At 31.7% G+C, this 27,500-nt stretch overlaps 1 protein-coding gene across 7 annotated transcripts in view; it reads left to right on the plus strand.

Annotated features, from left to right (window-relative positions):
* LOC145241380 (uncharacterized) overlaps window positions 1-27,500 on the plus strand; it is a 140,855-nt gene that overhangs the window by 44,380 nt on the left and 68,975 nt on the right. For 3 of the 7 annotated variants that reach the window (XR_013862544.1, XM_080104282.1, XM_080104276.1), the window contains exons 1-4: window positions 7,426-7,528; window positions 8,360-8,445; window positions 21,021-21,175; window positions 25,177-25,359. Coding sequence is in view for 6 of the 7 variants with exons in the window: in XM_080104282.1 (XP_079960408.1) it covers window positions 8,373-8,445; window positions 21,021-21,175; window positions 25,177-25,359 (411 nt within the window). In the remaining variant the exon portion in view is untranslated. Of the gene's footprint in view, window positions 1-7,425; window positions 7,599-8,359; window positions 8,446-21,020; window positions 21,176-25,176; window positions 25,360-27,500 lie in introns of those variants that run through there. The other 4 variants (XM_080104278.1, XM_080104277.1, XM_080104279.1 and 1 more) reach the window with 4 other exon arrangements.

Consider the following 27,500-nt stretch of genomic DNA (forward strand, 5'->3'; position numbering starts at 1 on the left):
GTAGATGTTTTAAAAGTCAAATCGTTGAACTGTTACCCCTTAAAAGTTAACTTTTTGGCTAAAAACCGAGTAAAAAGAATTTCGGAAATCTCAATACCTCTTATGTCAAATCTTGAGTCTGTAAACTGAAAATTAACAGAGTAAATTGGTAGGAAAATGTACACACACAGACAGACACGGAGACGATTTCACTTTTATTGTTATATATATATATATATATATATATATATATATATATATATAGAGAGAGAGAGAGAGAGAGAGAGAGATATTATTATTATTATTATTATTATTATTATTATTATTATTATTATTATTATTGCTGCCATCGTTGAGATTATTATAATTATAAGCAACGCATTTATAACATTTGAATTAAATGTAGCTTTCTTCCCATTTAATGTTAAGATTTTATGACCTTGTAACACTTTTTAGCACGAATTGAAACATACTAACTAATTTATCGAGACTATTTCTGCTGTCTTTGTTGACACCTCCGCAATTGCAACTCTAATTTAAATCTAAAACTTAAGTTTCAAATATTAAGTCTACTCTAACTATTTGACGCCAAACCATTCATGGAAGCGTATCTGTTGGTTATTTTTATTTGACTGAAAATCCATTTTGCCAATTAGGGACTATTTCACCACCTGCAAGAGCAACTTTATATTCATTTAACCTGCATTGAATTTCTTTTTCAATCGGATTATGTCTTGCTCTGAAATTTTTTCTCTACTTGGATTACTATTTTGTTTTGTTCACTCTACAATTCATATGCGCGGTCTACTGACTTTTAAATTCTAACTATTTGGGATTTTTTTTTTATTTTATTTGCTTTTCGGACTAACCATAGAGAAAGTCTTTATGCACGCTTGGTTTATTTTTATTCTTTTCCCCCATCTCCTTCATTTTTGTTCACATGTTTTTAACAGACATTAATACATTTTTTTTTTGCAATTTATGATTATCATAATTGGTTTAGTTTTATTCTTTTCCCCCATCTCCTCCATTTTTGTTCACATGTTTTTAACAGACATTAATACATTTTTTTTTTTTTTGCAATTTATGATTATCATAATTGGTTTAGTTTTATTCTTTTTCCCCAGTTCCTCCATTTTTGTTCACATGTTTTTAACAGACATTAATACATTTTTTTTTGCAATTTATGACTATCATAATTGGTTTATTTTTATTCTTTTCCCCCATCTCCTCCATTTTTGTTCACATGTTTTTAACAGACATTAATACATTTTTTTTTTGCAATTTATGATTATCATAATTGGTTTAGTTTTATTCTTTTCCCCCATCTCCTCCATTTTTGTTCACATGTTTTTAACAGACATTAATACATTTTTTTTTGCAATTTATGACTATCATAATTGGTTTAGTTTTATTCTTTTTCCCCATTTCCTCCATTTTGTTTCGCAGGTTTTTAACAGACATTATAGATTTTTTTTTTTTTGCAATTTCTGACTATCATAAATTGCTTTTTCATTTGTTACCTTAATCAGCAAATTTTAGCTCTTCTATAATAATAATTTGCTCATTTCTGTCTTTCCTCTGATGAGAAAAATAGCAAGAATAGCATTATTTGAAATTCCGCGGAATAAGAATTTTGAAAATTGTTTGGGGGATATTCAGTCGAACAATAAATTTAATTGTAAATTTTAGTTTACAGTTTTAATTTCTTTTCGTACATGGATATATTGTATGGAAAACATTGAAAGAATTTTTTAATTTATTAATTTTTATGTTTTTATTTTTATTGTTTCTTTTTTACTCTTCTCTCTTTTGCCTCTATCATTGGGCACCTCGGAGTGAGACGGACATGTTATTTTGTGCAGTTGACAAATCCGTCGGTGCCCAAAAAGCGGTAGTCAAGGAATGACAAACATGCAGTCAATAGACCCCGCCCCAGGTAGATGGCGGAAAGGTCGACTGCGAGAGGACACGACTTGGAACCAACTATGGCAGCCAGCACTTCCTCACCCTGATTGATTGTGGATCAACGAGGTTCGCGATCTGGCACCCATTAATAAGACAGAATCCCTCCAGTGTCATCTGTGAATTGGAATCAATATTTCACGAAAGGGGGCGCCTAAAGAGATTCTCACGGACAACGACACGGCCTTCTGCAGTGGGGAGTTCGAGCATTTCGTAGACGAGTGGGGGATCCATCTCAGACACCGATGTGCGTACGTGCCGAGTGGCAACGGCGTAGCAGAGCGGTGCCGACGACATGTGAAGAGGATCGCGCAAGAGAACAATGCGCGATCGCCGAGGCGGTCTATAGATATAATGCAACACCAAAGGATGCCGTGACTGCTGCAAGCGCACCCGCCAATGCGATCCATTGCTATCAAGTGCGCATCAAGGACATTGAAGCCCGTCTGCCTGATCGACAGGGAACCTGAGGGCCGTATGAGTTAGGGGACGCTGTCCGGGTGAAGCCTCCCAGTAGCGGATGCACCATCAGCTTTCAATGATAACGAATCACTGGCATTATCAATGAGCAGGCCGTGCTAGTCGATGGTACCCCCACGCCATGTTAGGAATACCCGACCTCCCCCCTAAACACGAACCAGTTGGCGAGTAGCGATAATGGAGAATTATCCAGCGATGGCCTATGGATTCGACCTATTCTCCGTGATGGTACGGCTACGAAACCCAACGCTAATGCCGATAGTTCCAGCACGCATGAAGATGGAGGAGTCCAGCCTGATGGTATGACTGCAAACCCTAATGATGATACCGATAGTTCCGACGCTCCTTCTGAGAGCTCCAATGAAGATGAAGTCCAGCCAATCCCCCTTTGTAGGAGTGCCCGCAACAAACGACCACGTGTGGCACTATGTTTTGATAGTGCCACGGGCCAACGTGACCTCTCCCCACCCTCAGCATTGCCGGGAAGTGATTGGGTTTCGCACGGAGAAATACAGAAAAAGGGAACCACAATGCAATTTCGATTCCTTCGATCCTTTTTGTCCGGACAGTCATGGGGTGAGCACGTATTTTTTGTGACTCTGTAAATGGGAAGAGAGTGGAACCCCCTCCATCAGCACTAGTTAAGGTTAGTTAGTTTTAAGGAGCTAATTATGTCAGGTTAATTATAAGACCTTTAAATTGTTTTGTAATATATGGTAATATTTTTTGTAAAATAAATAGATAAGATTATTTCTCATATATTACAATTATATCGTGCGTGGTTTGCGCCTGTATTGAATGTTTGCCTTAAGTCAAACGAACCCCAACCTGAAGACGATCCAAGTCAGAATACCACCAGTATGAAGACTTCATCCTGAGAGAATGGAGGAACCAACAACACCCAACATCCCAGGTATGCTAAGACCGTTTCCAGGATATTTACTGTAACAGGTGGGTCGATCACACACCAATGACCTGCCTATATGTTTACATTTTGTTGCCATATGGCCGGGATATTTTGTTTCCTAATATTGAAATAAATTCGGCCCTAAAGAAATACACGCACACAACGCAAAAATCAACCAAAGAAAATAAGCACTAGAAAATATCCCACTTTTAGAGGGGGGAGGTTATCCTAAAATACCAGCCAATTTAACTGCACAAAGTATAGTTATAATCTTTTAAAAATATAGCTATGATCTTTTCAAAATATAGCTATAATCTTTTAAAAATATAGCTATAATCTTTTCAAAATATAACTATAATCTTTTCAAAGTATAGCTATAATCTCTTTTTACAAAGGGATAACCACTTATCAAGGTCAAGAGGCCACTCGAGGATAACGGTTAAAGAGTGTACAGTAGACAATTGGACAATATAGAAATCGTTAGTAATGGAAATTCGGTAAATTTGTTAACTTATATGGAACGGCTCATCAAAAACTTGTTTGCGTTAGACTTGAAGACAATCATATTGTAGTCAGCTGGAAAGTAGGAAAACGGAAGACAATTCCACAGGCGTGCAGTTCTAAGAAAGAAGTTTTGTTCATGGAATCTACGTTTAGGTTTAGGCACAGATAAAGAGTGGAGGAAATTATTGATAGTGTTTTCTGCTAGACGGGTGTTTCTTGTGAAAGTTTGGCGAGAGGGACCATAGACTGAAGCTCAGTCGAGCACTAGCCATGAAAATAACAATAAAGCAGAGACAAACTCGCAGCATTTCTTCTGTGAGAAAGAGGTTTCAGGGAAGAGAAAAGGACATCTCCTACGAGGCTACGAAGTCTATTTTGAACTCTATCAAGGCAGTATAAGTCCTTTCTCCTGTCCCGATCTGGCAACAGTGCTCAATCCTTGGACGTACCTAGCTCTTATATAGATGGAGAATTGCATCATCAGTGAGATATCTACTGGATCGATAGAAGGATCCGACCATTTTTCCAGCGGTCTTGGCAACGGATTTAATGTATGTGTTCCATTTAAGATCAGGAGTAAAGGTCAAGCCCAGAAGCTTGTCAAAACATGAGGCCTCCCGAAGACGAGAGCCATTCATTTCAATTGATGTCAAATGAGGATTAGAGCGGGTATTATGTAAAGATGAAAGCTTGGTTTTAGATGCATTAAAAGTAACAAGCCACCTCTTTCCCCATTGTACCACTTGCTCAAGATCAGAGGAGAGAGAATCAGAGAGAACTTGGCCGTTTACGGTCTTAGATGTGCTACCATAAATAGTAGTGTCATCAGCATTAATGTCTACGAATGATGTAAGGGTGTGATTTGGCAGATCATTAATGTAGATCAGGAAGGTAGTTGGACCCAGGATGGACTCCTAAGGGACTCCAGCATTAATACTGTGAGATTCTGATTTCTGCCCATCAACCACTACCCTTATGAACCTATCAGAGAGAAATGATTTAATAATTGAGAAGACATTTCCAGCTATACCGTAGCTCGATATCTTGTTAAGTAAACCTTTATCCCATACTCTATCAATGGCCTTTGATATGTCAAGAGTAATTGCCCTAGAAAGGTAGCCTCCGTTGAGAGATTTGCTAATCCTATGAGATATAACTGTAAGCACATCTGCTGTAGATCTAGCAGAACGGAAACCATATTGTATCACTATAAAGTTTATTTTTGCTGAGATGGTTGATTACTTCTCTATTTAATACAGATTCCAGCAATTTACTCATAACGCACAGGAGACTTATTGGCCTGTACTGAAAGGCAGATGAGCGATCGCCTGAATTCTTAAATACAGGGCATTCTGATGAGATTTTCCAGGGTGATGGGAAGCAATTCTCCTTAAGACAACGTTTAAACAGTTTTGTAAGTATGGACGCTACTTCTGGTTGAAGCCTTTGGTGTACTATAATTGGGATATCGTCATGGCCGGTTGCGTTACTGGAATCAAGGTTGTTGATTAGCTTGGCAACATCACGTACAGATATTTGTATATAAAATAGCGGGTTTTCTGATACAGGAGGAAATATTGGGGCGGCCTTAGGCGCAAAGGGTAGAATTAGCTGCAAAGTCTTGGCAAAGAGTTTGGCTTTGTCTGATGCTGACGAGATTACTTCAGGTCCATTGATGATAGTTGGGATAGAGCACACGCTTCTGTTCAGGATTCTGTTTGCTTTTTGCCAAAACTGCTGAGAACCAAGTATAACTATAATCTTTTCAAAGTATAGTTATAATCTTTTTTGAAGTATAGCTATAATATTTTCCAAGTATAACTATAATCTTTTCAAAATATAATAATAATCTTTTCAAAGTATAACTATTACTTTTTGAAAGTAAAACTATAATCTTTTCAAAGTATAGTTATAATCTTTTCAAAGTATAGTTATAATCTTTTCAAAGTATAGTTATAATCTTTTACAAGTATAGTTATAATCTTTTCAAAATATAGTTATAATCTTTTACAAGTATAGTTATAATCTTTTCAAAGTATAGTTATAATCTTTTCAAAGTATAGTCATAATCTTTTACAAGTATAGCTATAACCTTTTCATAGTATAGTTATAATCTTTTCAAAGTATAGCTATAATCTTTTCAAAGTATAGTTATAATCTTTTACAATATAGCTATAATCTTTTCAAAATATAGTTATAATCTTTTACTAGTATAGTCATAATCTTTTCAAAGTATAGTTATAATCTTTTCTAAGGTGTAAGTATAATCTTTTCAAAATATAAGTAGAAGTATAATCTTTTCAAAGTATAGTTATAATCTTTTCAAAGTATAGTTATAATTATTTCAAAGTATCGTTATAATCTTTTCAAAGTATAAGTATAATCCTTTCAAAGCATAGTTATAATCTTTTCAAAGTATAGTTATAATCTTTTCAAAGCATAGTTATAATCTTTTCAAAGTATAGTTATAATCTTTTCAAAGTATAGTTATAATCTTTTCAAAGTATAGTTATAATCTTTTCAAAGTATAGTTATAATCTTTTCAAAGTATAAGTATAATATTTCAAAGGTTGACTATTATTTTTGAAAGTATAGATATCATCTTTTTAAAGTATAACTATATTCTTTTACCCAACAGAAACGACTAATTTTGCTATCCAATTTCAACCATCGTTCCTAATCTACAGGGTGGTTTCTTACTGTCAACCTGACTAACTCATTAACCCTTATTTGCTACATTACAGATGATGGCTAAGTCGTTATCGACAGGCATACAACCCGGTTCCGGCAACTTCGAATCCAGTTGTTTCAAAGAAACACTTTCATCAAACCCTGAACATGTGTCTAACCTCATAGAAAGAATGTGTACCGTTGTCCTGGGAACCAAAACACGTTATGTTCAGTTTCAGGCGTAAAGGAGACCAAGACAAAAAATAAGAAATAACTCCAAATCGTTTTTTTTTTTTTTTCGTGCAGCAACAACATTTATTTCCTCATTCTCTTTTTAGCGCTCTGACGTCCCTCACGTGATCGTCTTCTCGGGCTCCTTCACTTCACACGTGATTGCAAACGTTATCCACGTCTCTCACAAGATTTCAAACGTTATTTTGTCTTCCACGTGATTGTTCTCTTTCTCTTTTATAGGCCTTTTTCCGCATCGGTGACGTCACTTCGCATAGTTACATACGCGCATCTGCGCTATGTTCAGATGTAAATAAAATCTAAACTTATCCTCAAGTGGCGTTTGTGCCTTGATAAGTGATGACCTTTTAGTACAAAAAGCTAGTAAACTAGTAATTTTAATATTTTCGTCACATTTTTTATCATTCAACTGGCAATTCATCACTCATTAATCCTTTTCCTCGAGTTATTTTTGGCCTTGATTAAAAAATAAATAATAAACAAATGCAAACCAAAATGTAAAAATTGCAACAACAAAAAGAAGCTTTAATCAGACATGTCAGATGTTTTGCACTTTTAAACTTAAATGTCTAGTCTTTTATGAGAACAAAAGGTTTCGATTTCACCTGGATGTGTTCAATAAAATTGCATGCAGATATTAATCGAATATTTTTAATCTTTGATTATAAAAGACGTTTAGTCGAACTTATTGTCCTGTCTAACAGAATTTCTCTCCTGTACACAAACTTGTTAAACAGCGAAAAATTTTCAGAGAATTCGTATCATCTCTGCGTAAGTACTAGTATTTATTTAGTATAATACGCATTGCATAAGAACACAAGAAAGTTAGCTCTTTAAGGAGGTTAGTGTTTTTTTTTTGTTTTTTTTTGTTTTTTTTTTTTCTTGGCGATGACTTCATTTGATGTATTGCTTCTCTTTTCACACTTTGAACAGAAGTAGCAAAACAGTACTACCTTCTTTGGATCAACAGACTATAGCCGTTTCGCCTCAAATGGGAGCACGTTGTATGTTAATTCGTACATTAATCCTTGGGGCTAGGACGAGAGTATATTCTTTTCATTGTTTTGACTCTCGAGTGTGTATCCGTTGATATCTTTTATGTGTTTATAGAGAGCGATGTGGTTCTCGGTTGACTAACTATGCTTACCTGTGTCGGATATATACTCGAGAATCAAAACAATGATGAGAATATTCTGTTGTGATATCCCTATTAACTATTTTCTTTAATCTAAGGGAGACAACTCATGATTTTTCTTAAAATCTTTCTTAAAATAGGTGATCTTTAGTATTTTACTAAACTATTTTTTTTTTTTTTTTTGCATTTTTATACTTCATTTTTATGTATATTAATTTAATAGTTTTTTTTTTTCTATTTACCGAAATTGTTTTTCGTCATATCAATTCATTCTTCATTAAAGTATGGATGTAGATGTGTTATATAATTTATAAGCATTTTCATAGCGGGTAGATTTTTTTAAAACTGTATGCACCTGCTGTATCTTTCTTGATTGTTTGTTTTTGTATTATCTACGTTTTTTATCCCATGCTTTTTACTTATTTGATATGTTCAGGTTCAAATCAAGAATTCAGTTTTATTTTCAGAAGAAAATTGGAAATGGCTTCGACTCAGCTGTACTTCTTCGTTTTGTTTGTGGCAGGGATTTTATGGAAAGAAACGGCTACTTTAAGTAAGGATCCATGAACCTTATTTTTTCTTCTGTATTAATAGGTACGTGCATTTTAATGAGGAAAACTGATATGGGGGATATGGTTTTGAAATCCGGTTTTTCATCGTTTTTTTTTGTAAATTTTGATTACTTTTTGATCGTGTGTGAAAGATTAAAATTCCAAATGTTATACTTGAAACAAAAATGATATAATGAAAAAATTTTTACCGGCGTCGTCGGAAACTGAAAAGTTCGGCCAAATTTAGAAGTTTACGAATTCATTGTAAAAATCTCTTGAAAGATAAATGCATATTAAACAGTAGAACCCCTGGATACGGCATCAAAAATTAGTTACAAATACAATACAGTATATAATACTCATGTATATAATCAAATAACCGTATCCCGGGGTTCTACTGTATTAGTTTTCTGGCACTATTTCAAAGATAATTAGTAAAGTCTTAAAATGCTTAATTAAATGTTTAAAATTACGATGAAAAGTGGGTTCTTTAGGACAACCAGCGACGCTAAGCTCAGTGGTTAGACGCCAATGAAACTCTATAACACTTCCAGAAGCCAGAGTTGCACCAAATAAGGTCATGCTGACCTTTTGGTGGTCTGCAACCGGTCTCATCCATTGCAAATTTTTTAATGCAGCAAAACCATTACGGCGGAGAAGTAATGTTAACAAATGGATTAAATGCATCAGAAACTTCGACGACAACACCCAGCATTGGTCAAAAGAAAAGGCTCAATTATCCTCCACGACCATGATCGACCAATACGTTGCTAAAACGATCCTGCAGAAGTTGAACGTATTGGTCTACAAAATTCTGCTTCATCTGCCATACTATTCAATATATATATATATATATATATATATATATATATATATTTTTTTTTTTTTTCTTGTTATCTTAGTTTTGAAATCTTTATATACATAAATATATATATACACATATATATATATATATATATATATATATATATATATATATATATATATATAAGAACATTTTTCCCAAAGGTTTAATGTATTAAAGTCTATTAGTCAGTGGCAATGTTCATATATCAATAAAATGAAGCCAGATAAATTGATTCAAGTATTAAGAAACATCATAAACATTTCTGTAATCAAGCATTCCTATATACTTGCAAAAACCCAAAAAAAAAACAAGGAAAAAGATTACATCATGTTTGTATTTTTCCGAATGTTACAGCTGTTTCGACAATTGTTTACATTTATTGAAAGAAATAACTAAAGTTAATACGTATCTGAACATATTCGTTAAGTAATTATCTTTCATTTCTTTCAATAAGTCTGATGAGATGCGAACCTCGAAAAAATTTTTAACAATATAAAGTTTAAAATTATCTAGTTGATGTGGCAACAAGTGTAACATTGGAAAAAATACAAATATGATGTAATGTTTTTCTTTATTGTTTTGGTTTTAGCAAGTATATATATATATATATATATATATATATATATATATATATATATATATATATATATATATATATATTATAGTATGTTAACCGTCTTGAATGCAGAAAACATTTTATAAATTTATCAAAAAGTCATATTTTATTTTCATACAATTTTTTAAATGTCACATTGTATGAAGATTCTGCGATTTCTGAATGTGAATAACTTTGTTATGTAGAAAAGTAATACGGTGAACGTGGAACGTAACAAAATTCTTTAATATACATGATATCTTAACCAACATATAATGAACATTAAGATGAAAATAAATTAATAACATTATATATATCTTGGGGGTAGTCTGAAACAATTTTATGTCTGGTATGGAAATAACATAACGTTTTCATCTATATATATATATATATATATATATATATATATATCACATATATCTATAAATATATACACATTTATATGTGTGTGTGATATATATATATATATATTCCTATAAATTCGTTTCTCTTTTGTGTGTAATGATAATCATATTCAAAATCTTCTTTTCTATTTATTTAAAAAGAAAGTACAATTTTCTTTTATCTTGTTTGTGGAATTGCATTCACTAGCAAAAGATCTAGCTAATTTACATATTGTTTTAAATATTCATTTTAATTAATTCCCTATTAGTTTTTTCCGGTTTTCTTATGAAATGATCATCTTTAGTCAAGTATTAAGTGTAATTATATTCATGCAGATCTTCTACATGATTTATACTTGCATAATATTTGCGTAAAAAGTGGGCAGTAAACACAAAATTGTTTCCATATATATTTATCTATACGTATATATTTTTGTTTTTCTATCTATCTATCAATCTATCTATCTATCTATATCTATATATCTATAAAAGTGAAAGTGTCTGTGTATCTGTGTATCTGTGTGTCTGTGTACTTTTCCCTACGCAAGAACTCTGTCAATTTTTAGTCTACATACTCTAAATTTGATATACAGGTTACTAAGATTTGGGGAAATCGATGTGATCGGTTTTTGACCAGAAATTTAGCGATTAAGGGGTCAAAATTCAACGATTTGATCTTTGAGAACTCTACCAAACTCCTCCAACAATTTTGGGTTTACGCACTAGAAATTTTAGATATAATTGTTCCTTGGACATGGATCTAACTTAATAACTTTATTTGAGCCCAAAACAATAAATTTTAAGGGGCCATAATAGCGGTCAATGTTTTTTAAAAATTTACCTCTGCGGTCTCTTCCAAATTACTCAGACAATTTCTAGTCTTAATATTTGAAATTTTACATAAAGTGTATTCAGAGATAGGGCAAGCTTTTTCATCAGTTTGGGTCGAAAATGTTTAGTTACCAATATATAAACGTATGTATGTATGTCTGTTTGCATGTCTGCCTTAAACTTTCAATAGTGGCGACGGATTTTACCAAAATCAGTATTGTTTTAAACTTCGATCTTTCATACAACAAATATCGAAAAATTGGCTAAAAACATTAATATCTTCCCCTTCAACTAGACACTTTTCTACAGGGGTGTCACTTTTTTCGCCGATATTTTTTAAAGTTATCCTCTCCTTTAGATTTTCTAGCCTTAATTTTTAAAAATATCGCTTCCGGTTTGTCGGTGGTCGTAACAGCATAAATGTTAGGTTTTACCCCGTTCTTTTCCTCCTTTGTGGTACGGGTTCGAGTCTGCCTTCCTACTACCACTTTTTTCTTTTTTGCTCAACATACACATCCAAACACCCGGGTAACGCTGGACTGAAATGCTAGTATATATATATATATATATATATATATATATATATATATATATATATATATATATATATATATATATATATTATATATATATACTTATATTTTAGGGAAAGAAGAATTCCAGCAGAAGGAAAAACTTTTCGAAATAAGAGTATAGTATTTATATTTTTATTTTAAGTAGTTTAGATAAGATAAGCCATCTGTACCGTCGTTTCAAACCTTATTTAGGTCCCAATATCAAAGTTAAACAGATTTTGCATTGCGGAAAATGGCATATTCTACGGTTCATTCATCATCCAAAAATGTTATCTTAATATGCGAAATGAATGTCTAAAAGGATGTATCCACGAAAGGACAGCACTCCTTATCAACTGGGACGAGAAAAATGACAAAACTGATTTCAAATAATTTTTATAAATTTCTTGAATAATATTTGTAAATTTTTTTATAAAAAGAAATTTTAATAAGTTATTTAAAAGCCATTTAAAATAGCAATTTTAAAGTTGTTTTTTTTTTTTAAATTAATATATAGATACTGAAGTTAATATACAAATAATTTTTATAAATTTCTTGAATAATATTTGTAATTGTTTTATAAAAAGAAATTTTATTAAGTTATTTAAAAGACATTTAAAATAGCAATTTTAAAGTTGTTTTTTTAATTAATATATAGATACTGAAGTTAATATACAAATAATTTTTCTAAATTTCTTAAATAATATTTGTAATTTTTTTATAAAAAGAAATTTTAATAAGTTATTTAAAAGCCATTTAAAATAGCAATTTTAAAGTTGTTTTTTAATTAATATATAGATACTGAAGTTAATATACAAATAATTTTTATAAATTTCTTGAATAATATTTGTAATTTTTTTATAAAAATAAATTTTGATAAGTTATTTAAAAGCTATTTAAAATAGCAATTTTAAAGTTGTTTTTTTAATTAATATATAGATACTGAAGTTAATGTACAAATAATTTTTATAAATTTCTTGAATAATATTTATAATTTTTTATAAAAAGAAATTTTAATAAGTTATTTAGAAGACATTTAAAATAGCAATTTTAAAGTTGTTTTTTTAATTAATATATAGATACTGAAGTTAATGTACAAATAATTTTTCTAAATTTCTTGAATAATATTTGTAATTTTTTTATAAAAAGAAATTTTAATAAGTTATTTAAAAGCCATTTAAAATAGTAATTTTAAAGTTGTTTTTTAATTAATATATAGATACTGAAGTTAATATACAAATAATTTTTATAAATTTCTTGAATAATATTTGTAATTTTTTTATAAAAAGAAATTTTAATAAGTTATTTAAAAGCTATTTAAAATAGCAATTTTAAATTTGTATTTTTAATTAATATATAGATACTGAAGTTAATATACAAATAAATTTTATAAATTCTTGAATAATATTTGTAATTTTTTTATAAAAGGAAATTTTAATAAGTTATTTAAAAGCCATTTAAAATAGCAATTTTAAAGTTGTTTTTTAATTAATATATAGATACTGAAGTTAATATACAAATAATTTTTATAAATTTCTTGAATAATATTTGTAATTTTTTTATAAAAAGAAATTTTAATAAGTTATTTAAAAGCTATTTAAAATAGCAATTTTAAATTTGTTTTTAATTAATATATAGATACTGAAGTTAATGTACAAATAATTTTTATAGATTTCTTGAATAATATTTATAATTTTTTTATAAAAAGAAATTTTTATAAGTTATTTAAAAGCCATTTAAAATAGCAATTTTAAAGTTGTTTTTTTAATTAATATATAGATACTGAAGTTAATATACAAATAATTTTTAGGGTTAAATTAGGCTTATGACATCTATATCATATCTGACTTATGAATAGAATGAATTCATTTTATTTTTATTTTAGCTATATTTGCAGTTTAGATTTAGATAAGTATATACGTGCATATATTTTGTGCATATGGGAGGAGAAAGAGTAGACAAAACATTTACTGCTACGATGCAAACTCTGAGAAACTAGATCCTCTCATTGAGTCCAATAATGGGGCTCTTCGAGAATACAGGGATAACCCAAGTAAAGACTCTCTATTAGCCGTTCGAACATCACGCATCAAGATAAAGTCAACAGTACGTGACTGTGTAAATGAGTACTGGAACAAACTATGCAACTTCATTAAACAAGCTGCAAATGCTGGAAACACTTAGGCAATGTTCGACGGTATTAAGAAGACAATCGCTCCAAGTGCTGCAAAAACTGCTCCTTTGAAATCCAAGACAGGAGAAATTCTTACAGATAAATCCTAACAACTTCACAAATGGGTCGAACACTACTTTGAGTTCTATTCAACAGAAAACAAAGTAATCCATAAACGATAAAAAACCCACACTATGCACAATTATCGAGGATGTCTCCAAGGCGATGTAAAAACTTCCACCGGGGAAGGTACTGATTCTATCTCAGGCGAAGTGATCAAGAGTGGCAAGTCTTCTTTCCCATCAAGTCATTATAACAACTCTTTCTACGTTGTTTGGAAGAAGACGCTGTTCCCCAGGACATGGGATTCACAAACATAATCACCCTATGAAAGAATAAAGGAGATCATAGCAACTGCAATAATTATAGAAGTATCTCACTACTGAGCATCGTCAGCAAACTGTTTGCCTGCTTCTGACGAGACTGCAAGTTCTTGTTGAAAGAATATACCCTGAGTCACAGTGGGATTCTCTCCAAAGGTTCCACCATTGACCTGATCTTCTCACTACGCAAACTCCAGGAAAATTGCCGAGAACAAAACAGGCCATTGTACCTTGGCTTCATTGACCTTACTAAGGTATTCCACCTAGCCAAAATGCTGCCTTTCATTGGCATCCTTTCCAAACCCTCGAGCTTTGTAGAGTCATTTCATGACGGTATGCAATTCGACGGAAACACCTCTGAGTTTGGTGTAAAAAGAGGGATGTGTGCTTGTCCCTACACTATTTGTCATTTTCTTTGCCCTTCTGAGACATGCTTTCAATTCGTCAGAAAACGGAGTTTACTTTCGCTCTAGATCGAATGGTCGCCTTTTCAACATCAATCGCTTTTGGCAAGGACAAAGTCCGACAAGTTACCATCAAGGATCTACTGTTTTCTTATGATGCAGTAGTAACATTTCACACTGAAAAGAACTTCAAAGACTAATGGACAAGTTTTCTAATGCTTGCAAAGAATTCAACCTCACCATCAGCCTGAAGAAAACCCAGGTCATGAGCCAAGGAACCTCATCATCTCTCATCATCACTATGAGTGGGCAGTGCCCAGGCGTAGTCCATCAATTCCAATACCTCAAGTCTACAGTCTCAGACAATCTATCTCTTGATGTAGAACTTAACAAGTACATCGGAAAGTCATCCAGCACTCTTGCAAAATTGACAATTCGGATGTGGGAAAATAAACATCTCACCATCTCCACAGAAGTGAACGCTTACATGGCCTGCGTCATCAAAACCCTTCTTTATGGCAGTGAAGCATGGAAAAACTACAGCCTCCAAGAATAGAAACTAAACACATTTTACGTGTGTAGTCTGCGGATAATTCTTGGAATTTCTTGAAAAGACAAAGTTACAAATAATGCTGTGCTCGCAAGAGCTGGTATCCCTCCATTTTACCACCTTTCGCCAAAGACGTCTACGCTGGATTGGTCATGTGCACCGCATGGACAATGGGAAAATCCCAAAAGATAATCTCTATGGTGAACTACTGACTAGTAAAATGAGAATTGGTCGTCCTTGCCTCCGCTACGTCAACGTGTGCAAACGCGATGTGAACGCATGTGATATTGACCCTGGGAGACGAAAGCTAAATCTGCAAAATCTGGAGAGAAACGATAACCAAAGGCCTGACCACTGGGAAAGGTCCATCGCAGAATGGGCGGAGACCAAAAGACAAAAAACTATTCAGAAAGGACAGTCAACAAAATTCATCACACCACAAATACGATGCACCAACCTACATCTGTGACGTCTGCAACTTACCATGTGGATCGAAACTAGGCTTATTCAGTCATTCAGCCACAGAAGACGCTGTTCAATTGCATTTACCTTTCAACCCCATAGTTTTCTAGTCTGATGGATGCCAACATATATATATACTATTGAACTCATGCATTCATGACCTGAAAGTTTCATTTCTTTGTTGGAGATATTGACGGTGTGAGACTAAGAAAATAACATCTGTTGTACACGTGCGTCAGAAGGAGAAGTGGACCATTGAATCCATGGCAAAAGGGCATTGAGAATGCTAATGACTATGTAGAAAATTAAATGTTGGAACACAAAAGGCCGCTCGTCTTACGGATACCACTCCCGTTTTCGTAGCTCTTCAACTCTTTGATTTAAAAATATCTGTATGGTAATTAAGCTACACAGAATTTTCCGCGTGTCATTGTCGTGATGATTCGCCAAGCTAGTGCAATATATGTAAACATATAGACAGACAGACAGACAGACAGACTGATACAATTTCTGCCTAAAATCCTGGAAAATAGCATTTTTTCGTTTATGTCACTTTCGAGATAATCACTTGGAATTCATTTTTTTTCGTATCAATAAAAACGAATAAAGATTTCTTATGACAAAGCTTAAATCCGTCTCCATCCGACACAATAGCAGCCATTTTAAAACGACATCGATCTAATATTTAGGACTTTTATAAAAAAAAAAAATATCTTGTTATTCATTTATTAGAATAATAATGATAATATTAAATAATCAATAATCCGAACGACAATGAATATCGATTTTAACAGCAGCTGAACTTCTCTTGTCTCGTGAAAAAAAAGTGATTTGAACGGGAAAAAGTGAATTCAGAATGTTTTTTTTTTTCTAATTCAATAATTTGATAAGTCTACGCACTTCTGTAAGAAGCTTGGTCCGTTGGTTGGTCACGCTCATCTTATATCAACAGAGATTTTGCTTTTCTGTTCGTCCGTTGCATTTTTAAATGTAATGAGCACACTGCGGATTAGTCTCATTTCAAATTATGAAAGATATAAATTTCTTTTAGAAATAGCGGATATTGCACTAATGACTCAATGCATGCGATGTGTGTACATGTCTGTTTTTATTTTAGCTTTTGCTTTTCTTATCAGTTTGTTCAAGCTGGGGATGGAGCATCCTACAGGATGCCAAACATTCACTCGCAAACTCAGAAATTCCAACCGAGAGTGCTTTTATGATTCTGAACGTCCCTTTAAGTGCAATTGTTTTAATCTCTCTTGCACTTGTTTCACCTAGTATAATTGCGATGTAGTTTTTGAAATTCTTTTTGATGAGCCTACTTTCTCTTTTAATAACTGGAATGATCTGTGTGCGTGTGTGTGTGTTTTTGTGTGTGTGTGCGTGTGTGTTTTTGTGTGTGTGCATATATCATCGCATTTAATTAAATTCGTAGTAGTTACGTTCTCTTCATCCAACTAATAGCTGTGGTGGATCTACGGAAGCGTACTCATGCCCTGTTTTAGGCTGTCTGATTATCCACTTCTATTTTTAAAAAAAAAAACGTTAATTCCAAAGCGTGTTTACGTTCAGCAGAAAAATTATTTCATCCGTGGACATAGTTGTAAACCGATCATGTGACTTCCTATTTTCTGATTGCATTCTTACTTCTATTTTGTAGACTCTTTTTGTACAAATTTGATAGATATTTTTAATGACAGGGTAGAAATATCACCAGAACACCCTCAGACTACCTCTGAATACTCCGTTTTCCCCTTTATCCTATTGAACCTATCCAGCAACCAACATATCCATACCAATGTTGATATGAAAAAGTAATCATATATCCTTGTATATCCTCTCTATATATTCATCATCACTTATCCAATTCTCCCCAATACGCTTTCCAGGCAGCTTTTACTCATAACTTCATTATTTTCGTCACAAAGCCTAAATTAAAATCTATCTGTAACCGCCGCCCCTCCCTCCACAACTGAATTCTAATATCTGCAAACACCCTCTTGGTATCCGCCCATCTAGAATTTACATTTCCCCTACAAATAGACCCCTATAATTGCTATAACTTTATACAAATTCCACATTAACTCTAAATAAAGTTGGCCCATTCTAACCTGATATATTATTGATATCAGCAGAGAATTCTCACAGTTATTTTCCATGACGTGTAACCCTAATATAAGCGACATCACCGAAAATCTCAAGAACTAACCCCCTCCCGCTATGTGAACCGGCCTAAAACTTTAAGATCCATCGCCTCCTCTTGCTCGTGACTTTTAGCACATCTACTTCTCCCTACCCCTCCCTCATCACTCTGTTCTTCATGTTCACTTAGTACTGATATTTTCTAGTCTTGTTCTTTTAATCACGGGTCTCCAACTACCTAATTCTCTTTTGTTTCAGTTCCGAACTATCTTACAATTATATTTCCAACATTTTAGTATTCAAGTTTCTATAACTAAGGATTACTCCTAGAAATAAGTATAATATTACTTGGATTGGGCGGGGACATACACAACTTGAATTCAGGAATACCTATACCATCACTCAGGAACCAACGTATTTTCACTCGGGACATAAGAAATTTGTAATCACAAACTACACATCCTGAAATTAATTGCTGTTTCGAACCATTTTTTTTTCGAAAAAGTGAGGTAATATCCATTCATTATATTCTCGTCCCAGCGTTAATATTCTAAAAGATTTCACAAATTCCATCACCAATCGCAACACGGTATACCTTGAATCACCATTTAAACTGGATGGAAGCGGTATTTTTCACAGAGGAACTTCTGTTTATTTATTAATAATTTTTTTAAAATATTTCGATATTGCCTTGCAATCTAAAAGGACCTAAAAAACTTTGGATAACATCTCTACTCCTCTGCCTTTAAGAAATTTCTCCTACTGTAAATTTTCCTTATCGTCGTATTGTCATTTTATCTGATTTCATTTTTCCCTGTGCTCTTTATATTTTTTATAGTTATCTTTTATATCCATTTTTATTCTCCTATAGTTAATAACTTTGTATTTCTTATATCTTTATTATTTATTATTACTCTATAATTCGTATATTTTTATATTTATTTATTCATTATTATTATTATACTCCTTTATTTATCGCCCCCTTTGTATTTATATCCCCTTATTTTACCACCTGTTTGTCCTCTATCTTATTCAATTAAAAAATTAATATATTGTATCCTTTAGAATTTATCCCTTCACATTTATTATCTCCTTACACTTTTATTCTAAATGATTTATACTTTATGTTTCTGCATTTTTGAGCTGAGGATTGGTTTTATGTATTATTATTCATCTGACTACTGAAACCACTCATCTTGAGTTTCAGTCGATATAAGCTCCGACCTTTTTTCAGGTGATCTTGTCGAACTCGAGAATGTTTCTGTCGAACTCGGGAATTTGGACAGAATTTCGAGCGGAACCCTTTATTTACTTCACGTGCTCTTGTTCCGTTCCGTTCATGGCTGTCCATAGAGGTCCAAAGTAATTCGCAAATGTATATTTCGGTCGCCCACACTGAGGATTGAACCTTCAACCTTCAGGAGAATATCACTTTTACAATTGATTTTTCCCAGTACTCTAACCACTGCGCCACGGGACAATTCTAGTACGAATTTTAGGAGCCTTAAACTTACTTTTTATTTCTAGTTGTAAATATCTCCATGTATTATTAATTATTACTACATATTAATGTATATCTATCTCTATACTTATTGCTTGTATATATTAATGTTTTTTACTTATTACGTGTATATATTATCTATTGTTTATAATTACTGGTTGCCATATCGTACTGAATTCTATACTAGGTCTACTTTATTTATTTAAACTTTATTTAAATACTGTTATAATTTCCGACACCCTTTCTAAAATATACCGACATAGCATATATCCCCGATTCCAAGTAAACCCCTTCCCATTAATACATATGATTAAATAAGCATCTTCTTTCAATTCACTTACCCCATATATTTTCCCTGGTAGTTTAATCACGCATATTGTACACATATATTAAACCCACGATGGCAAATATGCTACTTTCATTATATAATAAAAGCTAGACTCCTCCTATATCAGAGATCACTTCAGTTCTCCCACCCTCAAACAGTCTCAATATGTTATCTCTGACTGCAAAAAAAAAAGTAAAAATAAAGCAGAAAGTTTTAACAATCGTTTATTTGGAGAATTTAAATGCGAAAAAAAAACAATTGGGACGCTGAAAACGTACACAGTAAAACAATACGTTTTATTGTCGCAAATAAAAAACGCAAATAAAAAAACGCATTTTCGGGGTTATTTATTTACGTTGGTAGTATAGAAGAAAATGTATGAATGTTTGTTAAGAAAGGTGTATTAAAAATGAAGAATGAATTAAAAAAGGAAGGCGGTGGGTAAATCGCCGTTGTAAAATACTCTTATGGTTGTCAACGGGTTAAAGTAGATTTATTTGTAAGAAAATTGCGTTAAAATAACTTAAACGTAATACGGAAATGAACAATGTAAAAAAAAAAGCAGAAATTATTAACAATTGTTTATTTGGATAATTTAAACGCGAAAAAAACATTGGGACGCTGAAAACGTTCACAGTAAAACAATACGTTTTATTGTCGCTTTAATGATTTATTTGTAACGCGATTTTAAAAAAAACATATTTTCAGGAGTATTTATTTATGTTGGTAGTGTAGAAGAAAATGTATGAATGTTTTTAAGAAAGGTGTATTAAAAAATGGAGAATTAAATTTAAAAAAAGGAATGCGGTAGGGAAATCGCTGTTGTAAATTGTTCTTACGGTTGTCAACGGTCAAAGTTGATTTATTTGTAAGAAAATTGAGACAGTATAGTTGTAATACAGAATAGTTACAAAACATCCCCACCCTTCCCATGTTAAATAATAATTTCTAAATAATAACGTTAATATTTCAGTGCACCGGTCAAATTCTGTAAAAGTAGCGATATGCGTTTATTTGTTTACGCTGTTGTGGGTTTATGTTTATGTACGCATGCGCAACCGGAAGTCTTAAACTGGATGTGGGGTTACAACACCCGTTACAAGGTCATTTGAGTTTTATAATTATATAGATTCACAGTTATTTGCGATTTTGTTTCTATAATTCAGTAAGTTAAAGATTATTTTAATTTAAAAATTCTAGATTCTCATTCAAACATACACTACATTAGATGCATCAGTATTTGGTAATAATGTAAATATTGTTTATTATAAACTGTTGAATGTTTTTATGATTCTTGAGGGAATTTTGTCAGCATAAGTCGATGAGATAGGTGATCGAATTTTAGTCAAAATTATGTTCACTTGATTCATAAAAAATCATAATTTTTAACAATTTTCAAGTAGACGCGTATTTTCTTTCAGAGCTTAAAAATCACAGAGTACTGAAAAAACGTGACATATGGGATGAAGCGATATCGGAGTGGCAAGGAGTTAACAAAAATGCCAATTTCAAACTTGCCCCGACTTACGGGACTCTCGATTCGAAAACTCTTCAACAACTTGACGAATCTTTAAAAGTAAGTAATATAAGATTATTATTCATCCTATACTTAATATTTTGGCAATATGTCCTTCCATGCATAACAATTTTTTTGTCTAGTTGTCTTTTGGTTACGGCTATTCAATATTTTCTAACCTTTTATGAATCGGGTGGGCAAGATAATTTCCTAACGGCCAAATAACTGAAACCTTTTCATGCACGGGTAGCCTGTTTTGTAGAAATCGCTCGAGACAAAGCATGGAGCCTCTTGGTGCAAAGAGCTAGAAAAACGATAAGTGTTAGATGTAATAGATTCTGATTCAGAAAACAGCAATTCTCTCCTCTTTTTCAAAAACATTGCTCTTGAAATGTTAAGATTAAAGAACAAAATAATGAAAAGCGAGAGTCACTTGGATGCTCACTTTCTACTCTTGTTAAGCTGAAACCTTTTCGTGTATGAATACAGATGCGACAACAGTTCTATTTTATGAACATTCTCACTATAAGTGTTCAATGGAATAGATTCTGACTCAGAAAACATCAATTCTTCCCTCTTTGTCAGAAACATCGCTCTTGAAATGTGGAGATTAAAGAACAAAATAAAGAAAAGCGAGTTTTACTTGGATGTCCAAAGTAAAATCAAGACCTATTCTCTACTCTCTTTAAACTTGATTTTTTTTTTTCATTTATTCAACAACAGTTCTATTTTATGAACATATTTATTGGTCCATTTTCCTTATACATTCATTCTCACTATATCACAATAATATCTAAATCCGCTATCTAGCAGGAACTTACATTATACATCGATCGAACCACTTATATATTGTGTAATCAACTTAATTTGAAGTATTTACGTGTAGACCAGAAGATATATTTCCGATAATACAAGGAATATTTTCTAAACAATGATTATTCTGTATATTTGGACGAGAAAAACGTTCAACTGTTACTTGTGAAATTCGGAATCATTGGACATGAAATATTTTGATTCTGGAAAACATTTTATTGTTTAAAAATTAGCGAAACGAGTTAATGTTTCAATACACACTTTTAAAAGAGATAACTATACCACAGTTTCCAGTGAATCGAAAGCGCGAGTAATTCAGTCATTTATTTCACTCAAGCTATGTTCAAAAGTCTCACATTTGTATAAGTATTAACAGCTCTGAAAATCATGTCTACTATTGACGGGTTGATCTCAGGTTCATGTAACAACTATCATTTATTTCAGTATATATATATATATATATATATATATATATATATATATATATATATATATATATATATATATAGTCATCCACATACAGTACTAGTTCGTTGTATCACAACTCATCAGTGCGGCTAGACTAGCACCTTTCCTGGTCGTGAATTGAACTTACAACCATCGCTTTCTAAACACTGGATCATGGATCGGTGCTCGAAAACATCTCATCAAATGTCAAATAAACAAACATTGCTTTTATAGTGATCAAGCTGCTAGTTTGTTTACAAACAAACAACGACCATCCCTTATTAGCCAAATAAGCAGCAGGTAAGATACATTTACGACAGTGCTGAACCCATAGAAAGGAGGGGGCTTAATATATAGTGATCCACATACAGTACTGTTTCATGGTATCATTGCAAAAAAATATGCGATGAACAAACTGTAAAATATTTTTTAGAATAAACTTAAAATAAGTATTTATATTCACAGTACAATATCTTCCTTTTCTCGTACGAATAATTTTGCAATATCATGCGAATCATTTCGCCATATCGTAGGAACAGTTTTGCAATATCGTACGAATAATTTTGCAATATCGTACAAATATTTTTGCAAACGTATATATATATATATACATATATATATATATATACATATATATGTATATATGTACATATATATATATTATATGTATATATATATATACATATATATGTATATATGTACATATATATATATATTATATGTATATATATATATATATATATATATATATATATATATATATATATATATATATAAGGAAGTTAACACTTTACAAATTCTAATTTACAACATTTATTATTCGAAACAAGGGATACACATTAAAAGATTTTTCCTTATTCAATAGAATAGCGGAAATTCATACATTCTCCAGAACCACTATTGTAAATGTTTTTCAGTACAACTATTTCAATAAGTGCACTAACGTTTGATGATCATATTCCGTTTTCATTTACCTTTATACGGGCGCAACATTATTTGTTTTTAAATTTTCCATGTTTCTCGCCCATGCGGCATTATTAAGATCTTCTGGTTAGTTAGTTATATTCAACGAAACGCCAATTCCCGATTTTATGTAAACCCTTTTAGCTCATCTATTGTTTATATTAATTTAATTCAAACATTTATATTTTAATTAAAGTCCAATACATGTTTATTTTTCATGCTTTTTGGAATTTACATTTGCATTTAGCATATCACTTCCGGTATCCAATCTGTCGTTCATAACGGTTAATCAAATTATGGCATGTAATATTCCCATGTAAAAAAATCATATTTTTATTTTTTATTTTAGTTCTTATTACTATTTTAGTTCTTATCAATATTTGAAATATTATAAAGGATATTCTTTTTTTATGAGTGTAAAATTATTTTTTTTACGTTCACTACTACTTTGCCAAACTGTGCCATTAAAATTATGGACTTCCGGTTTCATATTCCCATTACGGAAACTAATAGCAGCATAGTAAAACCTTCCTTATTTCTATGTAAACATTTAAATCTATCTGTTGTTAATATTGATTAAATAAAATATTGTGTATTTTAATTAAATATTGTTAAAATAATGCACGTATACTTAACATGTTTTGTTGTCTTAGTCGGCTATATTTTTATCTATTTTCTTATATTAGAGTATGTCAGTAATTACAATTCCATTTTGTATTAGCTGTGTTTATCCTTCTTTCATAACTATTGAAATAGAATGTATAACCTTTCTATGCTCGAAATAATAGATTTATTTTAGAATATGTCAGATATTAGAGTATGTCAGATATTAGAGTATGTCGAAATAATAGATTTATATTAGAGTATGTCAGTAATTAAAATTCCAAAATAAAATAAAATAAAATAAAATAAAATTTAAATAAAATAAAATTTAAATAAAATAAAATTTAAATAAAATAAAATAAAATCTAAAATAAAATAAAATAAAATAAAATTCCAAAATAAAATAAAATCGAAATAATAGATTTATATTAAATTAATTAAAATTCCAAAATAAAATTTATATTAAATTAATTAAAATTCCACAATAAAATAAAATAAGATTTAAATAAAATAAAATTTAAATAAAATAAAATTTTAATAAAATAAAATTTAAATAAAATAAAATAAAATTTAAAATAAAATAAAATAAAATAAAATTTAAATAAAATAAAATTTAAATAAAATAAAATTTAAATAAAATAAAATTTAAATAAAATTAAATAAAATTTAAAATAGAATAAAATAAAATAAAATTCCAAAATAAAATAAAATCGAAATAATAGATTTATATTAGAGTATGTCAGTTATTAAAATTCCATTTTGTATTAGCTGTGTTACTTGCGGTGTTTTATCCTTCTTTCATAACTATTAAAATAGAATGTATAACCTTTCCATGCTCGAAATAATATTTTAATTTCTATTTCAGTTCTTATTATTCATCATTTATTCTAATCATTTTAAAGTACAGGGTGAGTCACGGGAAAAGAGTAAGTCACGGAGAACTGATATTTTTAGAACGCTCCTTTCTCTCCTCGAGTAAGGGATGCGAAATGAGCAAGGTACTCTTTAAACCTGCTTAAGATGCCGTTTAGTTGGTTGTTATTTGATTATCTTTTACGTTAAATTTTGTTTTAGTTAATTATTGATTTTGAATTTCTCTTCTTTAGAAACATCCGTTTCCCGTCACTCACTCTGTATAAAACAGCATTGTTTTCTGTGATGAATTTATTTTGCGGTAGCTCCTATACGTTTCTTACGCTGAACCAAACTTAACTTCTTTAACTTTGAATTTCCAGTTGATGATCGGAGGGATCTTGGAATTAGATATTCCGGAAGGATCGGGTTGGGACCAACTGATACATATCCTGAATGCAAGCCCATTCATGATAAGACAAGAAAGATATTACATCAGTAAACTCGAAAAGATTTCGTTCAGTTCTCGCCGATTTTTTGGGTTCGGTAGTGATAAAAGTAAAAGGGTAAGTGTATTCTTAATGTATGTTCTTATTTAATTCCAACTTTTTTGACTCATTAAAAAGATCGATTTCTTCACATGCAACAAAAGTTAAGGAAATACCTTACAATAATGCTGAGTAACGTTCAAAAAAGTACAGGACACTTGTGAACATTTTTATATGCACGATGGCATAGAAAATCCATTTCTGGCCTTCCTTTTTGTCGAATTATGTACATTTTTTTTTTTTTTTTTTTTTTTTTTTTTTTTTGCAAAATTGTCACTTTCGGGAATTTTGCGAAGAATCTTAGTGATGTGAGTGATGAACATGACGAAAGATTCCATCAGGATTTTTCAGTGATGGGGAAATTTTTCAAAGGAAAATGGAACCAGAGTATCTTGGCAGGTTATGTAATATAAAATAGTAAGGATGACACTAAATACAAGACATGTAAGCAGACAAATGTTATTCAAACTGACAATTCTGGGGGGGGTTCATTCATAACAAATGATAAAATATGATTAATAGTACATGAAAACGCTGCCTAATCTAGAGAAATAAAAGTCAGATTTAGTGTCAGGATAGTTTTCTTACACAGAAACAGGTTTTATGTACCATGTACTGTTACATGAAAGGGCTGCCCCCTTCTCGTGTAAGTAAGAAGACATACTAGATAAGTGAAAATGATATTAGGATAAGGTTAGAATCGAATCCTGTAGGCAAGTGTTAAAGATAATAATGGAAAATGGAAAATGGAATGTTAGAAATTCAGTCCATTGTTAATTGTATTAGAAATAGTTAAATATTGTTTATGTCGAAAAAAGAGTCGATTGGCCATTCTGTTAGAAATCTGCATATCAAATATGTCAGTTAAATGAATGCACAATGCAAGTTAAAATATATTGTTTAAAAATAGGTTAGAATTAGATCGAGGATTCTTTGTTTGCCAAAAGTGTGTTTGAACAATCATTTGATATAGTCACGTTGGTAAACACATTTCTGATGTCATAAACAAAGGATTTAATCAATATAGGAATTATATTAATTATATTAGGGAAGTGGATGAGGATCAGATATTCAGAGCAGATCATACACGGTAAGAGTAAGTTGTAGAGGAGAGGCCCCTTTAGAAGCGAAGGGAGGAAAATAGACCATATAAATCAAAGTTTGAATTCCTGACATCACCGATCGGTTGATTGGCGAATAAAGAAACCAGGTATGTTTGTAACTGTTGTCTCGTGTCGTCATTCCATACAACAAAAAGGTAAATATGTTTTTATCATCATCTTGTAACGAACTTTGTATAAACCCTTCCAAGTATTATGTGTCCTCCCACCACCATCATAAGTGAAGTATTTCCTCCTCTTCTCTATACGTGTATAAGAACTGTTGCATCATACCATGCAGTCTGTATTGATAATATGAACTCCCGTCATCTTTAAATATGGGCCCCCTGCTACACAACAGTATTTTTTTAACCTGGAATTTGTTGCCCAGTGTGGAGTGATGACGCAAACTTACGTTACAAGACAATATCATCCAAAACTGTCCATAATTAGATTATTTCTTTCCCCTCTCTGTCTTGCTGAAACAAACGTGTTGGTTAGCAGCTGAAGACCTAGGCGACAACAATTATGGATGAACTGACGGTACTATCGGGCCAACAAGTAGTTGGTCTCCAGCGGTCAAATCGAGACTGGTAAGTCATTTCTTTCGACTTGGTCCAGGGTCGTCGAAACTTGACTGCGATGGTTAAAGATGTAATTTATGCTCAGGAAAAAACCGGCTCAATCAGAACCATAATAGTAAATATACTTAGGCCATCAAATGTGGTTTATTATCATAAATACACCAGTCGATACAGTAGATGGCATTAGTGAGGAGAGGCGATGTGCATAAAAGTTCATTAAGAAGAAGAGCCCAAAATGGAGCGCATTCTCTCCTGAGGAATTCACAAATTCACTGGATTCAGTATGCTGATCAATCGAAAGTTTAAAAATTCCTATCTAGTGATTGTCAAATTATAGTTATTCAGCAGGAATTAATACATGTGTTGGTGTGAAGAATGTTTAGTTTCGTTTTATAAAGTTTAGCTTAAACTGGCAACACTTGTAACGCCTGCTACTGCCCACCAGAACAATTTGACAAGATATTTGAGTGTGGGG

Source organism: Euprymna scolopes, chromosome 20 (genome assembly GCF_053919585.1).
Source record: "Euprymna scolopes isolate OS-2025 chromosome 20, ASM5391958v1, whole genome shotgun sequence".
Lineage (NCBI taxonomy): Eukaryota > Metazoa > Mollusca > Cephalopoda > Sepiida > Sepiolidae > Euprymna > Euprymna scolopes.